At 39.7% G+C, this 22,091-nt stretch overlaps 1 protein-coding gene across 1 annotated transcript; it reads left to right on the top strand.

Moving 5' to 3' along the window:
- The first annotated feature begins 456 nt into the window (after positions 1 to 456).
- On the top strand, positions 457 to 20,659 carry SLC10A6 (solute carrier family 10 member 6). The gene is made up of 6 exons (XM_061192491.1): positions 457 to 869; positions 11,177 to 11,295; positions 12,857 to 12,945; positions 16,087 to 16,262; positions 19,160 to 19,317; positions 20,442 to 20,659. Exons 1-6 carry the CDS (start codon positions 457 to 459, stop codon positions 20,657 to 20,659), a joined length of 1,173 nt encoding a protein of 390 aa, XP_061048474.1.
- The last annotated feature ends 1,432 nt before the right edge of the window (positions 20,660 to 22,091 follow it).

Here is a 22,091-nt window from a genome sequence, read left to right as displayed (position 1 = left end):
CAACAGAAAAGTTTTCCTAATGCTGAGAGGTGTGGCTTTGGCTTAGCTGCCTTTGTTTTTTCCAGAGTTAGCCTTTGTCTCTGCAGAACATTGCATCCTAGCTTTTGGAAATCCCCACTGAACTTGGAGAAATTATGCCTTGCCATCCAACCTCTCTCCTGGAACGCAATGTGATCTCTGACGGCATACCAGTTGCTCCACTTGACAGTGTTTGCTTGTCTCATTTCACTTGAATATTCACTGGTGAGTAAGAACAGAAGTGGAAAGCCTTACTTACCACAGTTTATTATATGTTTCATGCCCATGATAATTACTATTATAATGCCACTCGTGAATAAATTGATCATATTAGGATGAATCACCTGACTGGCCAACAGCTATTGGAATGATCCTCCATGTGTGACTTGGAATTATTACAAAACGTGGCAGGATAGACCTGCTCAGCCATCGCGGCAGATGTTCATTTGTAATGCTGCCTTAAGGAATAAGGAGATGAGAGCAAATTGTTCCAGCAGCTCAGCCTGCCCTGCCAACAGTTCGGAGGAGGAGTTGCCAGTGGGGCTGGAGGTCTATGGGAACCTGGAACTTGTTTTCACAGTGGTGTCAGCCGTGATGATCGGCCTGCTCATGTTCTCCTTGGGATGCTCTGTGGAGATCCGGAGGCTCCGGTCGCACATCAGGAGACCCTGGGGCATTGCTGTAGGACTGCTCTGCCAGTTTGGGCTCATGCCTCTTACTGCCTATCTCCTGGTCATCAACTTCTCTCTGAAGCCAGTCCAAGCTATGGCTATCCTCATCATGGGGTGCTGCCCAGGGGGAACCATCTCGAACATTTTCACCTACTGGGTTGATGGAGATATGGATCTCAGGTAAGTTACACTAGGGAAGCTCAGCTGTCTTCCCCTGATAGCACTCTGCCAGGGATGGGGTGGGGATGGGGGGGACTGACACCTTTGCGTTAAAAACTCTGCCAATCTAGGTAGACATTCCATTGGGAAACATTTTATACAGACTTGTTCGGTCCCAGAAGGACTTTCCTTTCTGAACTTAAAATTTACTTTGCTGTGATTGTCCTCTGTTTTACTGGCAACTACTTTTCTGAGTAGAGGGGTTGGGTTCATATGCAACAGTGAAAGCAGGTCTCCTTCCTCACGGCCCTTCCTAGGCGTGAACTCATTCTCACCCACACGGACGGCTTTAACAACAGTCCTGGTTTCACAGTCTCCCAGGACATAGGTTCAGAATCCCAGGAAGCTAAGGATACTGGTTGGTAGCTATTGTAGTGGTGGTGGTGGCAGCGGCATAACCAGAATGAGGGCCTCATGGCTCTAATCAGCAAGTGATGCCCGAGCATCTACTTTATGAGATCAGTATTTTGGGGGACTGGATAAGGGAGCTTTAGGGGTATGTGATAGATGTATCCTGTTTTAAGTGGCTATTGAGTTGACTTGGGGAGCAACACAAAGACTTATGACTAAAACTGTTCTTTCTTGTTGTTTTGCAGATGTTTAACATTCATTACTAGAATCTCATTCCTTTCATTTAAGCCAGTGACCTTATTTCCAATTATGGTGTAGATAAATACCCCGGGAAGCATTAAGCTTTATCATTCATTTACATTTTAATGAGATTGAATTAATCACATGTATTTTGGAGTACTTGTTTTGATGGGGAAAAGAGCATTTGAGGAAAAAATAGAGGAGTCACAATTGGAGAAAATGACAGGGCTAAAAACAGTGGTCTTTCTAGAATCTTTGCTTACTTCTGATCAAACTGTTTCACCTTTTGCCCAGGGAAAGAACTACTTATAAATTTAAATCTCTGTTTGATGTGTATGTCATTTAGTTGAGATTTATTATACAATGAATGAATCAGAGGTGCTGACCGTGCTGGGAGTTGACATTAGTGAGTCAGCTGCAGGTATGGGTTTCTAGTTTCCTGCATGTGCTGAATGTTTAGCATATGGAACTTATTTCACCTATAAATTTTAATGGGTTCATGCCAAACAGACCAATAATTAATTTTCATATGGCTATGTTTCTAGTTACCCACTTATCAAAGATTTGAAATGAATCACTTGCATCGCTAATTTAAAAAACCCCCCTAGGGAAAGTGGCGGGGGGTGGGGTGGTGGTGGTGTGACGAATTGGGAGATTGGGATTGACATGTATACACTAATATGTATAAAATGGATAACTAATAAGAACCTGCTGTATAAAAAAATAAATTAAATTAAATTAAAAAAAAAACCCTAACGTGCACTGCTAATTCAAATTCAATGAAGTTGACCATTAACGTAATAATTGGGAAATGAAAAATATTCTTTACACAAAGTCCATATAACAGTGATAAATTCCAGGGCCTGAAAGTTTTTGGAAAGAAAAAGGAAACACAGTTATTAAGTACCCTGACAGGCATGGGGTCTATGCTTTCATGTATTTTCTTTCCCTTCTTTCTTGGCTCTCAAAATAACCTTGTAAATGGCCTTTTATTATTCTGAATTTTACAGCTGAGAAAATTGTGTCTCAGATTGGTTAAGTATGTTGCCAAATGCTACAAATGAGTATGGCAGAACTCAGATTTAAAAGCACATCTGTTTCTCATCAGTCTGCAATTTAGGCACTTTCTTCAATGCCATTTATTAACACAACTAGATCTTCTGAGCAGGAACATAAATCTTTAAGCAGTGTTCTCAACCACTTCTGTTCTGGGAAAGAGAATATTTATTACCTTCATCTCTTATTAGCCAAAATTATAATAAAAACACCAATTAATAGGAAGTCTATAAAAGATAAAGCTCATTTTACTTCCCTTAATTAGCTTTTAACTTTGGTCTAATTATTTAACCTATAAGCTTCATTTGTAAAACAGGTTAAAATTACCTATTCCCCACAAAGATGTATTTTAAGGAGGAAATATGTATGCAGGATGCCAGGCACATAGTAGGTATGTAGTAAATATTAGCTACTTTCCCATTTTTCTTATAAAATTTTGATTCTGAGCCTCACAAACAAAAAACAAAACAAAAAACAAGCATAAAATTTAAATTCTAAGAAATGAAATTTTAAAATGGGGACTAAATATTAGATTTTCAAAAGCTTATAGATACAAGAGTAATACATCTTAATTCTCAGTAAAAATTGCAAATAGGAAATTCAGTATTATCAAGTGAAACAATCTCCAAGTTCATTTTGTTTTTCTTACTTGATTACCAACAAAAATAACTTTTAAGCAAAACTCACTAGGCAGTCATTGATAGAAATTTTGTTTTTCATACTGGATAAAATCCAAGAGGATTTAGTACAACATCTTCATTTTACAAATGAGGAAATTTAGATTTAGTGCTCTTGAGATGAGCGCTAAACCTAAATGTGTTTCTCATGCCTTAACTCCGTGCTTCATTCAATTTACTTGCAGTTCGCCATGCGTTCACAACAAGCAAGGAGTTTCAGAATCAACATGTTTGAACCAGTTTCTGCATTCTGAGTATCTGATGCTGACACCAGTCATCCTCCCAGTCACCTGGACTCATCGTCTTAGCAGTCCCTCCCCACCCCGTGACTCCCCTTCATGCTTCACTTTCTTTAGTCAGTCCTCTGGCTAGTACTGTAGCCCACCCTCTTGATGTCACCCATAGCTATTGCTTCCTATCTGTCCACTGCCATCACCTCAGGTCAGGCACCACAATTTCTTTCTTGGCCAATTGCAGTATCTTCACAATGTTCTCTCTACCTTCAGTCTTTCCTTCATGGTTTTGTAGTAAGTGGATAAGGCAGGCTCTGGGGTCAGACTGCCTGTCTTTATATCCTGACTTGGGACCTCTTTCTGTACCTGGAAATCATAGTACTTCCTTTATGGTGTTGTGAAGAGAAAAGGAACATATTATACATGTAAAGGCTTCTCAACACCTGTTAAATTGGGTAGAACCTAAGCCGGGTCTAACTGACTCCTGCAGGTTTATTTACCATTAACCCCTTAAGCATAACTGGTCTTTGGTCAAAATGGACTATTAACTGTTTTTTTTTTTTTTTTTTAAAGACTTTATATTTATTTATTTAGGCTGCGCTGGGTCTTAGCTGTGGCACGCGGGATCTTCGTTGCAGCATGTGGGACCTAGTTCGCTGACCAGGGATTGAACCCCGGCCCCCTGCATTGGGAGCACAGAGTCTTACCCACTGGACCACCAGGGAAGTCCCTATTAACTGTTCTTTAAACATACCCAACACTTTTCCAACTTTCTTTTGCCCATTGTCTTCACAGCCTGCAACGACAACTGGCCTGATCTGTCTCCTCCAATCATCCATTATAACTGTTCTGGAAAACAGTTGGCCTACACGTATGAAGAGCCTTAAAATTATCTTGCCCCTGGACTGAGCTCCGCTGATCTTGGCAGGGCTCTCTCACATGTCCGGGGACTGGTTAAATGTGGACTGATCTTGGATGGCCTCAGCTGGGACAATTGGGCTCTCCTCCCTGTGGCCGCTCATTCTCCAGCAGGCTAGCCTAGACCTAACCACATGACAGTGTCTGGGAACCTTACAAGGTCTCTTGAGGCCTGAGCTTGAAAGCAGTTCATCATCACTTCCACCACATTCCAGTGGCTAATGCAGATTGCAAGGCTAGCCCAGATACAAGGACTGGAGAAGTAGATTCTGCCTCTCAATGGGGTGAGCTGCAAAGTCACAGTGCAGAGGGCATGGAAAAGAGGGGGAGAAAGAACTGGGGACATTTTTGCAATCTACTATACTAAGGATGGACAGAATTCTTGCCTTGGACAGTAGGACATGAAAACTGAGATCTGGCAGTACAGTGTCGTAGTTAAGTGCACCAATCTGGAGCCAGAAAGTAGATCCATCCCTTACTAACTGGGTCATCTTGGCAGGTTATGTAAATTCTCTATGCTTTAGTTTCCTCACTTCTAAAATAGGGAGAAACATGTTACCTCATGGATTGTTGTAAGGATTGAATGAGTTAATATAGATAAAGTGCTTAGAGTCTTACTGGCACGAAATGCTGTATGAGTTATTATTATTATTATATGGGTCGGGCAAAAGAGCACTGTGTCAGGGGCCTGTGTTTTAGTCTGTGCTCAAGGAGCCATGTGTCTTTGAACATACCTTTCTGGACCTGTTTCCTCATTTGTAAAATCATTGGGTTAGACTTTCTGAGGTCCCTTTTTCTTTTTCTTTTCCATTATGGTTTATTACAGGTTATTGAATATAGTTCCCTGTGCTATACAGTAGGACCTTATTGTTTATCCATTCTACATGTAATAGTTTGCATCTGCTAATCCCAAACTCCCAATCCATCCCTCCCCTGCCTGCTTCCCCCTTGCAATCACAAGTGTGTTCTCTATGTTTGTGAGTCTGTTTCTGTTTTGTAGATAAGTTCATTTGTGTCATGTGTCTTTTTTCTATTGTGGTAAAATATACATAACATAGCATTTACCATTTTAACATTTTTAAGTGTACAGTTCAGTGGCATTAAGTACATTCACATTGTTGTACAATCATCACCACCATCAACCTCTAGAACTTTTTATCTTCCCAAATTGAAACTCTGTATCCATTAAACAATAATTCCTCCTTCCCTTTAGGCCCTGGCAACCGCCATTCTACTTTCTGTTTCTATGAATTTGACTACTTTAGGTATTTCATATTAGTGAAGTCATAAAACACTTGTCCTTTTGTGTCTGGCCTATTTCACTTAGCATAATGTCTTCAAAGTGCAGCTATGTTGTAGCTTGTGTCAGAATTTCCTTTCTTTTTAAGGCTGAATAATAATCTATTGTATGCATATAAGACATTTTATTTACCCATTTATCCATTGATGGACACTTGGGTTGCTTCTTCCTTTTGGCTATTGTAAATAATGCTTCCATGAATGTGGGTGTGCAAATATCTGTTGGAGTCCTTGCTTTCAGTTCTTTTGGGTATAAACCAGAAATGGATCTGAGGCTCTTTTAAGTTTTAAGTATTTTGTGACAATAGGAAAAGAAAAGCAAATTATAAAGTCTAAGCATCCCCCTCTCCCACCCCAGTTTTTAGTGTTTTTCTGGAAACTATTTGACAGAGATGCCGCTCCTCTGTCACATAGCACTAAATATGCAATGCTTTCTTGTCATCTATCAGAGGACACTGCAGTAGCTGGGCTACTTTCAGCCTCACTAGGTCTCTGAGCTCCTCCAGGGCTTGTTCCTCTGCGTGCTTAGAGCCAGCCTGGTGGTGGCAGGGGCTTGATAGATGAGGGTGAATGATTGAAGGAAAGTTTCTGATTACTCGTGTGTGTTACAAAAACTTCTCTTGAAATGCAATCAGTTTATTGGTACAACTCAGGACAGTTCCCACTGTCTTTAGTTTGATAACTTTTTTTTTTTTTTTGGCCATACCGTGTGGCTTGTGGGATCTCAGTTCCCTGACCATGGATTGAACCCTGGCCCCAGCATTGAAAGCCTGGAATCCTAACCACTAGGCCACCAGGGAACTCTAGTTTGATAACTTTTTTTTTTTTTGACAAAGACAGTTGCTTGCATTCATTCATTCATTCATTCATTCATTCATTCATTTATTTATTTATGGCTGTGTTGGGTCTTCGTTTCTGTGCGAGGGCTTTCTCTAGTTGCGGCAAGTGGGGGCCACTCTTCATCGCGGTGCGCGGGTCTCTCATTATCGCGGCCTCTCTTGTTGCGGAGCACAGGCTCCAGACGCGCAGGCTCAGCAATTGTGGCTCACGGGCCTAGTCGCTCCGCGGCATGTGGGATCCTCCCAGACCAGGGCTCGAACCCGTGTCCCCTGCATTGGCAGGCAGATTCTCAGCCACTGCGCCACCAGGGAAGCCCTAGTTTGATAACTTTTGATATACGAGGTCTATTCTTCCGTGAGGACGTGTTTGTGTCCTCAGCGGCAGAGAAAGGATTCTGACCACTGGTGGTGGTAGAGCCTGAGGGATTCAGTGGCCAATTTTGACTTTTGAACTTTAAAGGAGCTCCTGATCCTTCAGCAGAAGCCCTGAAAATAGGACTTCAGATTCTTCAGATCTGTCTGACAGGGTCTGGTGGAGAACTGAAGATCATCTTGAGAGACAGAACTTAGATTGAATCCATGTGACTTAGTGTGTTTCTATAATGCTATGTACCTTAATTTCCTTGTCTATAAAATGAAAATAATACCTACCCATAGGGTTGTTTTATAGACGAAAAGAGAAAACGTATGTAATGAGGTCTGATACTTAGCAGGTGATGCTCAATCAATGCTGGTTACCATTCTTGAGAAGCAGCAGACGGGAGTAACATTTATATTTGGGGATAGAAAACCTGGCCTTGAACTCTTCTCTGGGGCCAAGTCTGTTGATCTGATCTCATAGCATATTCCGTGTCCATCTGACTACCTAGATAATTTAAAAGTTTTTTTCAGTGGGGAAGCAAGCGTGTACTTTCATAGTTTTGAGTGTCAGAGTTCCTGAGTTTATTGGTTTCAAACTAAAACAACATGTGTATAATTTAAACCCCAATTGCAAAATGGTATACTTATCGACACTACATTTTAATATAATGCATATATATGTAATTTCCATGTTTTAAAGGAGGTTCAGGATTTACCTGTTTGTCCAGACTTGCTGAATCTGTCCCATTATTCTCTGTAATAGTTTGCAGATGGTGATGCCATTCTTCTTAGTGCAAGTGGAATCTTGTTATACTGAAATCAGATTTTGCCAACAATTTCCATACTTGTGAACAGCCAAGAGACCCAGTTGACCACATCCTCTGTTTATGCTACATTGGAATTTCATGGCAGTAAAACAAAGGTGTGACTATCCAATGCATTCAGACACGTTCACTTGTGCTTTTCCAGCTTGGGAGAGCACCAGGGTCATCTGTTGCCTTCCTTGACCATTACTGTGAACATTATGGGTGTGAAGTTGTATAAAGGGTGGAAGTAGTAACCTATGTAATCAAGGATATAGAATCAGTCTGATATAATCTCACACTTTGCTTCCCACAGTTATGAATCTTACCTTTCTGGTGTTTGAGCCATAGCCATAGAGGAGGAAAATACTCTGCTAGTTCTCCAGAAGTTCAAGATCAAAGTGATGTAATATGGAATTCCTTTCAGGATATGGTGATATGAAGAGCCATGAATGTAGCACTATCATAGACTAGGAATTTGGAAAAGTGTTCCAGACACACACTTTTCATGAATACAAAGGTTTGAGAGCTGTGGCAAGCTGCTTTTCTTCCTTAATCTGCTCTCTAGTTAGGAAGAAGACTTTGCTCAAAGTAAGCATTCTTAATAGGATAAGATAATTTAAAATCTCATATGGAGTAAAATATATGAAAGAACTGCTCAGAAAAGTTTGAAAAGAAAGACTTATGTGGAAGTGTCTGCTCTGTCGTATACAAAAATACACTATGAAAACACCATAATTAAAACAGTCTGATATTTGCTTAGGAAAAAAGGACATTTTGAACACACTTGAACATATATATAATATATAATGAAGTTGGCACTTCAGTTTAGTGAAAAATTGTTTATTTGGAAAATTTAACACACTTGCCTCTCAATATAGAAGACAATAGATTAGTTTCATACCTTATACAATATAAAATATAAATTTTAGATATGTTAAAGATATAAATGTAAAACATAAACCTATGAAAAAGTAAAAAGTGGGGGCAATAGTTGAATAACCTCAGGAGAGGGGGAAATCTTTAACAAGGCAAGGAACACAGAAGCCAGGAAAAAAAAGGACAGATGGACAGATTTGACTATCTCAGTGTTATTTATTATGGCAAAAGTCATAAGCATAGTAAAAATATAAAATAACCTTGGCAAAAATATTTGTATTACATTTGATGATATGTACCCTAATTTTAAAGTAGCTCCTACAGGTTGAGAAAAGAAAAATCAGACAAGAAAGGCTGTTGAGAGGGGGTATCCAAGAGGTTAATAAACCTGAAAGAAAGCACAACCTTGTAGAGAGTCAGGTGTATAACAAAAGAAGAGTGAGATGCAGTTTTCAATGTTCTCATGAGAATTAAAAGGGATTGATGGCCTCCAGTGCAGGCAAGATTGTGAAATGCAACAAGCTTTTTTGAAAATAATCTGGAAGCATCTATTAAAATAAAAAAACATAAACTTTTGACACAGCGATTCCACTTTGGAGAATCCATTTTACAGAAAGAGAAGAATTATTTCAAGTGAAATATGTATAAGAATGTTTATTAATACATTGCTTATAATGGAAGAAAGCTCAAAATTTTTTCAGCATTAATGGAGTGATTCAAGAAATTATGGCATATTTATGTTGTACTCTGCAGTTCTTTAAAAGAAAATGAGTTTGTTATATCTGTTGCCCTGAAAAATGCCTATTATATTAAGTGGAGAAAAAAACAAAAGCAACCAAGCTGCAGAGTAAGTTGTACTGTGAGATTGCTTTAAAAAGAAAACAACAAAGCCTCTGTTCTCTGAACAGCAGCTATGAAACAGGATTGTTTAAATGAAAACAAAGAGGAGAAGGGATATATACAAATACTTGTGAATTACCTAAGTCGGGTTTTCTGAAAGGGTCACCAATTAGTTAAATATTTGACAGTGCATCTTTGGGCTGGATTTCCAGATGGGCGATTGTTGGGTCAAAGAGTAAACGCATGTGTAATTTTGCTAGATATTACAAAACTCCCTCCAGGGGTTGTGCCATTTTGCATTTAAAAAAAAAATAAATTTATTTATTTATTTTAGGCTGCGTTGGGTCTTCGTTGCTGCACGCAGGCTTTCTCTAGTTGTGGCGGGTGGGGGTTACTGTTCTTTGCGGTGTGTGAGCTTCTCATTGCGGTGGCTTCTCTTGTTGCGGAGCACGGGCTCTATGTGCGCAGGCTCTAGAGTGCAGGCTCAGTAGTTGTGGCGCACAGGCTTAGGTGCCCCACAGCATGTGGGATCTTCCCGGACCAGGGCTTGAACCCGTGTCCCCTGCATTGGCAGGCAGATTCTTAACCACTGTGCCACCAGGGAAGTCCTCATTTCACCAGCAGTGATTGAGAGTACAGAAGGAGTATTTTTAATATCACTGAAGTATAATGGTTGCTGCTTTGCTGGGAATATAAACATTCTTCTGATAGAAAATGTCAAAGTTATCACAGACAGATTATTTTATAGACAGGGTAATTAGATGGAAACATTGGTGATTCATATTATGAGGAAGAATGATGTGTAACTTGCAGGCCTGATCAAGTGCTGGAGGACCCTTGCTATCTCTGCAGCAGACCTTAGTCCTACAAAGGGTCTCCTTCCCCTCCTCGCTGGGCTGGGAGGTAGTGAGCCTCAGCCTCTAGGCCATTTGTACCATTAACACAGGTTGGGCATATACTATGTGCAAGGCAGTCTGCTGTGAGAATTTAAACTATGAATATTAAAACATTCCAAGACTCTTGAAGCCTAGTGTTGAAGGGAATAAACTCTGGCTTTACCCCTGGGTTGTGTTGTATAATGTTCCCTGTGCCTCACCTCATCTGTAGAGCAACATTAATCGTGTCTATAAACAGTTTGTATGTGCTTAAACAGACTGTGTAATTTTTCCCGGTGATTTAAACATAAAGTATTTTGTTGGCCTGAAGAATATCTCATTTCCATTTACCTTATTTCCCCTAGTTTTACTGATTGATTTTGTTGCTGGTTTTATCACCCAGATAGGGACAAAATCCTATAAAGACAGAAAATAGATTCCTGGTTGTCAGGGGCTGGGGGGAGAAGGGAATGGGGAGGGACTGCTAATGGGGTGGAGCTTCTTTTTGGGGTGATGAAAATATTCTGGAAATAGAATAGTACAGTCACATATACTAAAGATACTTTAAAATGAATAAATTTTATGGTCTATGAATTATATATCAATAAAGAACTGTATAAGGAAAAAAATGAATCCTTATAGTGACTAGCAGAATGTTTAGGACAAGTAAATGCTCATAAAATATGAGTTAATTGATAGATGGCAAGAACTGCAGGAAATCTTTTTCTAGGCCACAAATACAGTCATCATTTGTTGAATAATAAAACAGGAGGCAGTTTCAAGTAACTTACCCTACATAATCTCTAAGAAGTTGTACCCCAGGAGTTGTTTTTGGTAAGGACTAAATTCTTCATTTCAAACTTTCCCTCTTAAGCGTCTACTTTAATTTTACTTTCAGCATCAGTATGACAACTTGTTCCACAGTGGTTGCCCTGGGAATGATGCCACTCTGCCTTTATCTCTACACCTTGTCCTGGAATCTTGAGCAGAATCTCACCATTCCATATCAGAACATAGGTCTGTATTGGGCTTGTGACATGAAATAGTAATAGTAATGGTGATGGTAATAATAATAGCTGTTGTTTACTATGTGTCTCCTTTATACAGGTGTTTAAATATGTTATCTAATTTAATTCTCCAAATAACCCTACAGTATAGATTCTATTACCAGTCCCATATCCTGTATTTTCAGAATTAGGGAGGTGAAGTAACTCGACCTAGGTCATGCAGCTGCTAAGTGCAGACTGGAATTCTGACTCGCGAATCTGACTGCAAAGTCCAAGCTCTTAACCCCTACAGCGGTTCACTTTTGAAAACAAAGCCAGAAAACTTACTTATTAAAAAAAAAAACAACCCTTATATAATTCACTAGAAAGCAGACTCATTATGACCCACAGGTGAACTGAATCACAGTGGCTCTAATGAGACCTTAGTTCCCTCAGCCCCACCTTTTATATCACCTGTGGCCTTGACTTCTTTACTGATCAACATAAATGATTCCTATTGAGTATTAAAGCATATCCACATGTCACAACCACACCCATATCTCTTTCATTATCTCCTTAAACTCTGAGAGCTCTGTGGACTCACTAGGCTTGGAAGAAAAACTTGGTGAGATGATATGTCTATTCTGGTTTGATCAGAGCCTTTGGAGAACTGGTAGAAACTATGATTCGTAAACTCCAAAGTGTCAATCTGGAGTCTCAAGTAATTACTTGGAGAGCTTACAACCCATGGCCCATAGTTCAGAACCATGAATAGAGCCATGTCCTGATAACAGGTGAAGCCCATTGAATTTGTAAAATTTGAGTGAAATCTTAATTTAGAAATCATGATTTTATGTGCAACTTTTTCTTATCACAAAATTATTTAATATATTCTGTTTTAATAATATACTCTAAAAGGCACTTGTAAACAATTAAAGCCCCAAATATGAGCAACTCACATGACTTTGGAGCTAGTATTGCAAGTGAGCAGATTTGGAAAGTGGCACTGGAAAATGTCAGTGGGTGGATCCTATTGGCAAGTAGACCTCTGCTCTGTTGAGCCTGTCTTTAGTCACTTGTGTTAATTAAAAGATGTATTTCTCTACCTGCCTTTGGGTTACCTGGCTACACTTGTAAATATGAGAGCTTCCTTTGGTTTCTGTAACAAATGCTGTTTTTGTCTTGTAATAGATATTCTTTACCTTGTGAAGCAAATCACCCCTTGGCTTCAAATAGAGAAATAATAGCTATAGTTGTAGAGTGGTGACCCCATACATAGCAACCAAAGAATTTTGCAGACATAAAAGGGTCCTCCTGTTTTCTAATCTTTACATTTTCAGTTGTCTCTAAAATTCCATGTGATTGTTGGGGGATTCTGAGAGAAATGAGAGACTGTGATGGCATTCAGTGGTATCATATACCCTTCAAAGATTGTCTTCTAAACATTAAAAAACATTTTTTTGGAGGTGGATGCAGAAATAAAATGCATCTTTAATTAAAGCTTTTATCTAATTGAAATAGACATAAATTGTTGAGAAACGGGTGGTCAGGGTGAGAGGGGATACCATCTGACAGATTTTTCTTCTCTTCAGGAATTACCCTTGTGTGCCTGACCATTCCTGTGGCCTTTGGTGTCTATGTGAATTATAGGTGGCCAAAACAATCCAAAATTATTCTTAAGGTAAGCAACTCCATGGGACAGTTAGCACATTTCAGAATCAGAGACTTCACAAATAGACGTAGGCAATGACCAGAACAAAGGGGCCAGTCAGACACAGCCCCACACCTAGCAATTTTCTTTACATGTCCTGCATTTTTGGATCCAGCCACCATATTTCCTCCACTCTAAGCCTTGCTTTGTCACTCCCATGGGCCCCTACACTGAGGCTTATGACACCCTGCAAAGCATGGAACTCGTGCTTTAGTGACAGAAAAGCTTAGGCCTGCGTGTGGCCAGAGAGCACCCATTTGTTCACAAGGCTTCACACAGGTGCTCTCAAGTGAAGGCTCTTCAAGTCTGCATGAAATGGGGCCCAATGTTTATGAGTGTGGCTGGTTTCCTGGAACAGCAGGATGAAGGGCTGTCTTTCAGAAGCATTCCTGGGTGAGCCTCTAAAGATGGAGTTTGTACACACGAACAAGGGCTGCTAACCACATGAATAACTGTCAGAATGAAATCATCCAGAACGCACTGAGGAGTCTGGCCCTGGAATGATGGGAACTGGAACCCTCTACCTCCTCTTGACTTTCCAGAGTTGTCTTTTGTCTGCTGGGGAAACAAGCCAATGTCCTTGTTAAATGGCTTTTAAAATTATGTGGCTTACATAGCACAGGGAGATCAGCTCGGTGCTTTGTGACCACCTAGAGGGGTGGGATAGGGAGGGTGGGAGGGAGATGGAAGAGGGAGGGGATATGGGGATATATGTATATGTATAGCTGATTCACTTTGTTATACAGCAGAAACACACCATTGTAAAGCAATTATACTCCAATAAAGATGTTTAAAAAAATAAATAAATAAAAGGTTTTTAAAGACGGAAAAAAAAGTTATGTGGCTTGAGAGGAGGTGTTCTCAACAATGGTGTCCATCTCCTAGGGTGTTGTCCATTTTTCCGATTATGTATTGTTTTAGAAGATATATACTTTTATTATATACTGCTTTCATGAAGATTTAAAAAATGTTTTAGTTAGTTTTTACATTTGTAAAGACAGACATTTGGAGCTAATTGGAGGTTTGGCAAATAAATGTCAGTTCATTTTAGTTTGGGGTTTATGGTTTGGTTCAGTTTAAGCTCTTGATGTTTGGCTCTACCTGACAGAACATGCCACTCCGTTTGCCCGCACGAATGGATGCTGCTTCCCCAGTTTGGCATAAGACTGAACAACTCCCGCTAGTCCTCCAATGAGATGGAGAACGAGAAGAGGGGTTGACAAGCAGACAAATTAGCTGGGCACAGGGAGCTGGAGGAGGGCTTAGATGCTGTGCATCCGGATTGCACATGGTGACTTTACTGTTATTTCAGTAGGAGAAAATTTCCAGTGTGGCAGCGTGTGGTTATAATTTTGTTTACAAAACAGGAGGAGAGAGTATGATCATGGGAACCTCTTACTTTTCAAGTACTGTATCTTGGATTACTTTCTTAAAAGGGCATCTAACAAAAAAATAATGATTTTGGTTTTTCCAGATCCTCTACTAGGCCATCAGTGTCAGTGGAGAAATCAGATACATTTTCTGTATGTCTGTAAAGAGCAAATTAAAAACCATTTGGCTGGACTTTCCTGGTGCCTGCCAGTGCAGGGGACACGGGTTCGAGCCCTGGTCCAGGAAGATCCCACATGCCGCGGAGCAACTAAGCCGGTGTGCCACAACTACTGAGCCCATGTGTGACAACTACTGAAGCCCGTGCACCTAGAGCCTGTGCTCCGCAACAAGAGAAGCCACTGCAATGAGAAGACCACGCACTGCAACGAAGAGTAGCCCCTGCTCACTGCAACTAGAGAAAAGCCCACGTGCAGCAATGAAGACCCAACACAGCCAAAAATAAATAAATAAATAAATAAATAAATAAACCACCCCCCCCCCACCCCCGCAAAGAACTACCCAGCTGAGCCCAGCACAAATAAAAAAAACAAAAAACCATTTGGCTATTCCATAGGTGCCGTGGCAGAAAATATTTAATAATATGTATAAATAGTCTAGAGCACCTAAGTTAAAACTAGGACACTTTTATCATTATTTTGGGATGTCTTCCTTTTCTGTTCCTAGTCCTCTTCTAATTTTAGATCTGATTCATTTTCTGATTCAGTTGCTTTTGGTAAATTTTAAACTTTGAAATCCCTTTCTTGGTAGAAAGTTGACAGAGGATTTTTTACAATCAGAGGCCTTTGTGTGTTCCAGCATCTTCCCGTTAGGCAGAGGCCCAGTCTTTCCCTGTATTTGAGCAGTAAAAATGATCCCAGAACACATCTCTGGTACATTGGGTTGTTTTTATTTTGTTTTGGTTCCCCATGACCGTCTTCCTCCACACCCTGAATCACTTCAAATCAAGGTTGATGCTGAATTGGGCGCATAGTTTGCTGTTTACATGATGTGAATGGGAGCTTGCCAAGATCCTGACTTTCCCCCACATATTCTGGGTCTTGCTTCCTCTCTATCTGGTTTAAAACTCAGACCACTGGGAAAAATTTTTGTTGATTTTTTTTTTGTTTCTATTAAACAACAAAAGCAAGAGACAGTATTCATTTGGGAGAAGATATCAGTATCTTCAATAGTATCTCATTTTACATTAATATTAGCTCAGGTTGTCTAATGAAGAATGGGTAAATTTCATTTGGAGGAGAGAAGAACAGGGAGCAAAGCAGTCAAGAAGTCATTGATGGTTGAAGGGGTGGTAGGGAGAGAGTGGTGGATGGTCAGGCAGGGCAGATCTCAGGCAAGAGGTTACCAGCGCGGGCCCTGCAAGGTTGTGTATAGAGGTGTTGGATGCTTATTATCAGATTTTTCACTTATTTCACAAATTTGTCCTATCCACGAAAAATTCCACTACCTAATCCTGGCAGAATCCTCCACTTGAGAGGAGAAGATACTGATCATAAAATAAGAAGACTTAGATTTGTGTTGAGCTTCATCAAATCTAGCTCAGTCAAGTCACTTGACCACTTTGGACCTCAGGTTTCTTCTCTGTAAAATGAGATTGGATTCGATGGTCTCTAAGTCCTCTCTTTGTTCTAAAACCTTCTAGGTTCCAAGGCTTTTGGAGCAGTGATGGACTTTGCAAAAAGACTGTGATGTTTACCTGTACCTTTTATTGGTTTGCCTTAGGTTGGAGCCATTGTTGGTGGGGTCCTCCTTTTGGTGGTCGCAGTTGCTGGTGTGGTGCTGGCGAAAGGATCTTGGAATTCAGACATCATTCTTCTGACCATCAGCTTCATCTTTCCTTTGATTGGCCATGTCACAGGCTTTCTCCTGGCACTTCTTACCCACCAATCTTGGCAGAGGTACAGTTAAATTATCCATAAACTTTTATAAGGAGGACAAATTAAACACACTGCCATTGGCAGGTTTTGCCGCCTGGCTATGTCTGGAAGCACAAAGAGTTTTGACTTACAAGGTGGGTGGAACAGGACAACTCGTCATAAAGAGAGAGAGTGGAAAGATCATAGTAATTCTTTATGTAAATGAAAGAGTGAAATTGATGGGAAGTTGTAATTTGTGAAATTAGGATTGGGGTATTAACACCACTTGTAATCTGGACACACTTCTTATTCTAATAGTGAAATAGGATGAGTGAGATGGTTTCACTAAATACAGAGATCATTCTAGAGCATGAGCAAGATTTAAGAGATTAGGCATTTATCCACTGTGTCAAATTTTTAAAAAGTTCTAATTATAAAGGGCAAGAAGAGAAAGGAAAAGCTTGAGAAATATGATAGGAATTTATCTTAAATATTGTCATTACAAGGTAGGGCATATAATATATTAATACTATAAAATATTAAAAATGATAATACTCCATATTGCTATGCCTGTTGATGAGATGAGCATTAGTATACAGTGTTGGAGGGAACATAAATTGGCATAAACTCTCTGGAAGGCAATTAAGGCATATCAATAGCTTTATAAATATTTATAGCTATTAATTCAGTGATTTTACTCCTAGAAATCTGTCCTGAAGCTAGCACTATCAGATAAGCACACGAATATTGATGTGCAAGGATGTTAACTGCAGTGGTTTTTATAAATATAAAAATAGAAACAATTTAAATATCTGACAAAAGGGAGATATTTAATTCATGACTGTGTCTATGCGACGGAATATGATCCACTAATTTTAATGCTTTTGGAAAATACTTGAAATTAAGTTAAAAAAGAACAGAAAACTATGCATTTTGATTGCCATTTTGTAGAAGAAAAAAAATTTTATGCTTAGAAAAATACTGCAAGAAATATACCATAGACTAATACTGTTTAATTTTGAGTAGTGGGATTAAGAGTAATTTTAGTTTCTTAATATTTCCTTTATATATTTTCTAAGTTTTTCAATGAGTACATACTGCTTTTAAAATCAGAAAAGAATTATTGAAGAAATATAAACCATACAGTTGAATTCCCAAGGTGGCATTTGGGAAATTTTTAATGGCTTTACATTGTTGTCCACTTGGGGAACATTTAGGGTGGTAACCAAGTACTTGGTGAGGCTCTGCCAAGGGATCTCATTTCCTTCTTACTACAAGTCTGAGGGGCAGATACTCTGGGTATCTCATTCTACATTCTACAGATGAGCAAACCCTTCAGGGAACTTAAGTAACCTGACCAAGTTCATAGAGCCAGAATGTGGTGGACTTGAGATTTGGGCCTTAGGGCAGTACAGTCATATCCACAGGGCATTGGTTCCAGAGCCCCCTGCAGATACCAGAATCCAAGGATGCTCAACTCCCTATTATAAAATGGCATAGTATTTGCATATAACCTATGTACATCCTCCATATACTTTAAATCGTCTCTAGATTACTTATAATACCTAATGTAATGCTATATAAATAGTTGCCTGCATGGCAAATTTAAGTTTTGCTTTTTGGAACCTTGTAGAATTTTTCTTTTCCCAAATAATTTTGATCCGAGGTTGGTTGAATCCGTGGATATAGAACCTGCGGATACAGAGGGACGACTGTAATTAGGAACACAGACTGTTGAGGAGTTGAAATATAATTGGATCTGGAGAGAAGGTATTCCTATGGCAAAGTGTAGTCAACAATCTTGTTTTTTCCACACCTGATGGCTTGAGAAAGATCAGGACTGAGATACTGCATTTGCTTTGTGAATGGTCCAGGTGTGAGGTCCAGCTGTGTAACTTAATCTTGTCAGGTTATGGACAGGGCTCTGAAAGAAGTGAGGGTGGTCTGGAGAAAGCGTAGCATGCAACAGGGTGACTAGAAATAAAATAAGAGCCACTGAATTTGCCCTGTACTAGTGACGATATTTTCACTCCCACATTCCACACCCTTGTTACCTCCACATACCAGTCCAGTCTGCAAAGAGAAGCCCGTTTATCAAATATCTCTTTCCTCTCTTCTGCCATCTGTAAAAACCTCAAGACGCCCTTTGTATTCAATAAATTGGAGAAGATGAAACTGCCTAACCCAGCCTCCAAGGCCCTGCCTAGGTTTTCCTTCTTCTCCCTCCTGCTCTTTCCTTTTCAAGTGAGGTTTATTTTTCTTTTCTCTTCTTTTCTTTTTTCTTTGTAATTAGAAAATGAATAAAATATAGAAAAGTAGAAAGTATAAAAAACTTATTACTAAACCATTTCACCAAAGAAACTGTTTTAGACATTTTGTTTTCATGTAGGGTTTTTATGTTTATTTTCAAGTGTTGTTTAGTTTATACTGTTTTGTATCTGACTCAACTTTCCATTCTCATCTCCTTCAATCCTCCACTCCCCGCAGGTTGGCTTAGAGCATAAGCAATGCTTACTGAATAGGCCAAGCTCATACGTGTCCCCAGAACTTTAATTTCAATCACTTCCCCACATTAAATGCCTCTTTCACTCTTTCCATTCTTTAGTTTCACCCTTCCTCTGTGAAGCCTTCTCTAACCATTTATGCCACTTTTCTGAATTTCTACAGCATCTCCCTGACCTTCGATCATACTTTGTCTTGTGCTGTTTCTATGTGTATATCTTGTCTTTTCACCCCGATTCTCAGGGCAGGGTTCGTAGGGCCCTATTCGGAGGTGCCTCTCAAGAGGCCACCTACAGAGTAGGCACTCAGCAAATAATTATTGAATGAGTAAACATTTTTAGTGGTCTCAGCTCATAGCTTGCACTTATCGCTATACGTAAAATTTAAAAATACTCCTTATTCCTTATTGCTAGTATGTAAAATTTTTCCATTGGTAGGTGCAGGACGATTTCCTTAGAAACTGGAGCTCAGAATATTCAGATGTGCATCACCATGTTGCACTTATCTTTCACTGCCGAGCAATTAGTCCAGATGCTTAGTTTCCCACTGGCCTATGGACTCTTCCAGCTGTTGGATGGGTTTCTCATTGTTGCAGGTAGGTAAAGCCCCCATTGAGTGGACTTGACTGAAAATTGTTCACCCAGCTTACTAACTCCTTTTTCAATCTGAATATACATGTGCTGCCCTTGTGATACATTTTTAGCCCGACACTTCTGGGGAAAATAAAATGTATAAACAAGATCCTTTGCCACAAGTGGAAGTTTCACAGAAAAATATTTTTAAAAACCTGTGAAAGTGAGCTTATAATTATAAACAAATAATCTTCACAAAAACAATGCACTATCAGAACTCTCCATGAACAATTATTTATCTCAAAAATGACGTTTGTTTTGTTTTATTAAGAGCCTTGAAAGTGTTCCAAATGTTATTTCACAGTACTTCTGTGACTAAGAATAGTGCTGAATGTCTGTGACATGTTTTTTAACTATGAAATATAATACATATTAAAATATATATATATGCTTATCTATCCCTACAGCCAAAAATACATCATTTTGCAGGCAGTCATTATGTAGGTTCACAGAAAGTAAATTTAAAATATATATATTGATAGATATGTACATAAACATACATATATTTTAATCTTGGCCATTGTAAATTTTTTATTGTTGTCACAGAACGTAAGGCTCAATGATTACTGATATAACTAATTATATACTGATTACAGACAATTAATATAAGGAACACTTGGGGTTTAATTTTCCCACAAGATAAAGTCTAGCAGAATAAAACTCCTGGTCTTAGATCCAGGTTTTAATTCCTTCTCATGGTGAGACTGTGATGGAAGGAGTATGCTTGGCCCATTCCCAGCTACCTCCCAGCACCCGGGGGGGTCACCTGACCCATAGTAAGCCCTCCACAGGAATTGCTGACTGACTGGATGGATGGATGGACAGACGGACAGATGGATGGACAAGCTGTCAGCCACCTGATGAATGTCTCAATCGCAAAAGGTCCATTCCAGACAGAAATAACCATCTTGATACACTGAATTATTTTGCTCTGTAGTTTTTTCCTTTTTCCCCTTCTTTTTCCCGTGTGTTTATACATAGATGATCCAAAGCAAACAAACCCCCAAAGTATTGACAAGTGCACAATGTCACCAGATTATAGTCTTTGCTAACGTGATTTTTAATACTGGTATGTTTTAACACCTAGCATATAAGATGTACAAGAGGACACTGAAGAACAAACACAGAATAAAGAACCCTGCTTTAAGGGTAGAAGCCCGCTTTAAGAAGAAATCCACTTCTCCCAAAGAGACCAGTGCTTTCTTGGAGGTGAATGAAGAAGCTGCTCTAACTCCTGGGCCATCAGGGCCCATGGATCTCCACAGGGCTCTCATGCCAACTGGCCAGATCTCATGTGCCAAGTAGGGGTTTGCCGGCTTGACTGGTCCCTGTCTTCCTCAGCAGCCAGTAAAGACAGTGCGGAGCTGATGAGTGAATCTCGTTGGCAGGGCTTATGGGAATGTTTGCGTGTCAACTGTTAACATATTTATATTTCTGTGTGGACTGTAATTTGTCATAGGATCCCCTTTTGAGAATATGCTCTGCCTATTTCAGGTTCTTTCTTTGGGGGTTTACACAACAGATTTACTAGCTGCTTTGTGTGTTCTTGTCTTCCCATACAGTGACGTGATCCCCATTGTTATGTGAAGTCATCAAGCTGTGAATTTTAATCTCACAAGCGTTAGAACTCTGTGTAGAGGAGATGTCACCTCATACTGCAGGGCAAGGACAGAGTCTGCACCCACTTGACTTCTCGACTTTGGGCAAGTCCTTTGGGGCATTGGGGAGGAAGCATACAGCTCTTATAAAAATTGGGTCTTTTCTCAAATGATTGTTGTTTTTTTAAGGGCTTGAAAATCTTTTTAGATTTATAGATGTAATCACGAGCCTAGAGGGAATTTAATGAACACTTGAAGTTAATATTTTTACTCCCTAGAGATAGGCACAATGTATATTCTTCTAATATACATTTATGCATTATGTCATTTTAAAAACATTGAGATCATTCCACATATACTGTTTCATAAGTCACTTCATGAAATATTGTGGAGCATCTTTACATGTCAGTCTATGTTGACCTACCTCATTCCTTAGAACAGTGGCTTCACAGAAGTATTGCAGTGTGTGAAAGGTCTGTAATTTATTTAACCATCCCTTAGTCATGGACATTTAGATAGCTTTCAACTTGGTGTTACAGTGCCGCTACAAACACTTGTGCCTTCATGCAAGTGTTTCTGTAGGATCATTTTCTAGATTTGAAAATGTGCAACCAGGCTGATGGCACATTAAAATGTTGGGCGGCGAGCTCTCTGGCAACACTGTACAGCAGTGCCTGAGAGTGTCTGGTTTTCCACAGCCACACCAGTCTTAAGAATGATCATTCTGCTTTGTGGAAATACCTCATTTAAAATTGCATTGTTAAAATTATACAATGAAGTGAAGCAGAGTATTTTTCATGGATGCTTGCTTGTTCATGTACTTTGCCTGTTTTTTTTTTTAAAGAAATGGCCTTTGATTGATTAATTAGTTAATTAATTAATTTTTTGGCTGCCTTGGGTCTTCGTTGCTGCGTGCGGGCTTTCTCTAGTTGCGGCGAGGGCGGGGCTGCTCTTCCTTACAGTGCGTGGGCTTCTCATGGCGGTGGCTTCTCTTGTTGCAGAGCACGGGCTCTAGGGCGCGTGGGCTTCAGTAGTTGTGGCTCGCGGGCTCAGTAGTTGTGGCTCGCGGGCTCCAGAGTGCAGGCTCAGTAGTTGTGGCACATGGGCTTAGTTGCTCCACGGCATATGGGATCTTCCCA

Source organism: Eubalaena glacialis, chromosome 5 (genome assembly GCF_028564815.1).
Source record: "Eubalaena glacialis isolate mEubGla1 chromosome 5, mEubGla1.1.hap2.+ XY, whole genome shotgun sequence".
Taxonomy (NCBI): Eukaryota; Metazoa; Chordata; class Mammalia; order Artiodactyla; family Balaenidae; genus Eubalaena; species Eubalaena glacialis.
This window is presented reverse-complemented; position numbering and strand designations above follow the sequence as displayed.

Bases quoted from the DNA above. Each gene is read 5' to 3' on its own strand.
- SLC10A6 (XM_061192491.1), top strand. From the start codon at position 457: ATGTTCATTTGTAATGCTGCCTTAAGGAATAAGGAGATGAGAGCAAAT. The intron at 870-11,176 runs GTAAGTTACACT...TTTTACTTTCAG, and splicing joins GATGGAGATATGGATCTCAG to CATCAGTATGACAACTTGTT. The intron at 12,946-16,086 runs GTAAGCAACTCC...GGTTTGCCTTAG, and splicing joins AATCCAAAATTATTCTTAAG to GTTGGAGCCATTGTTGGTGG.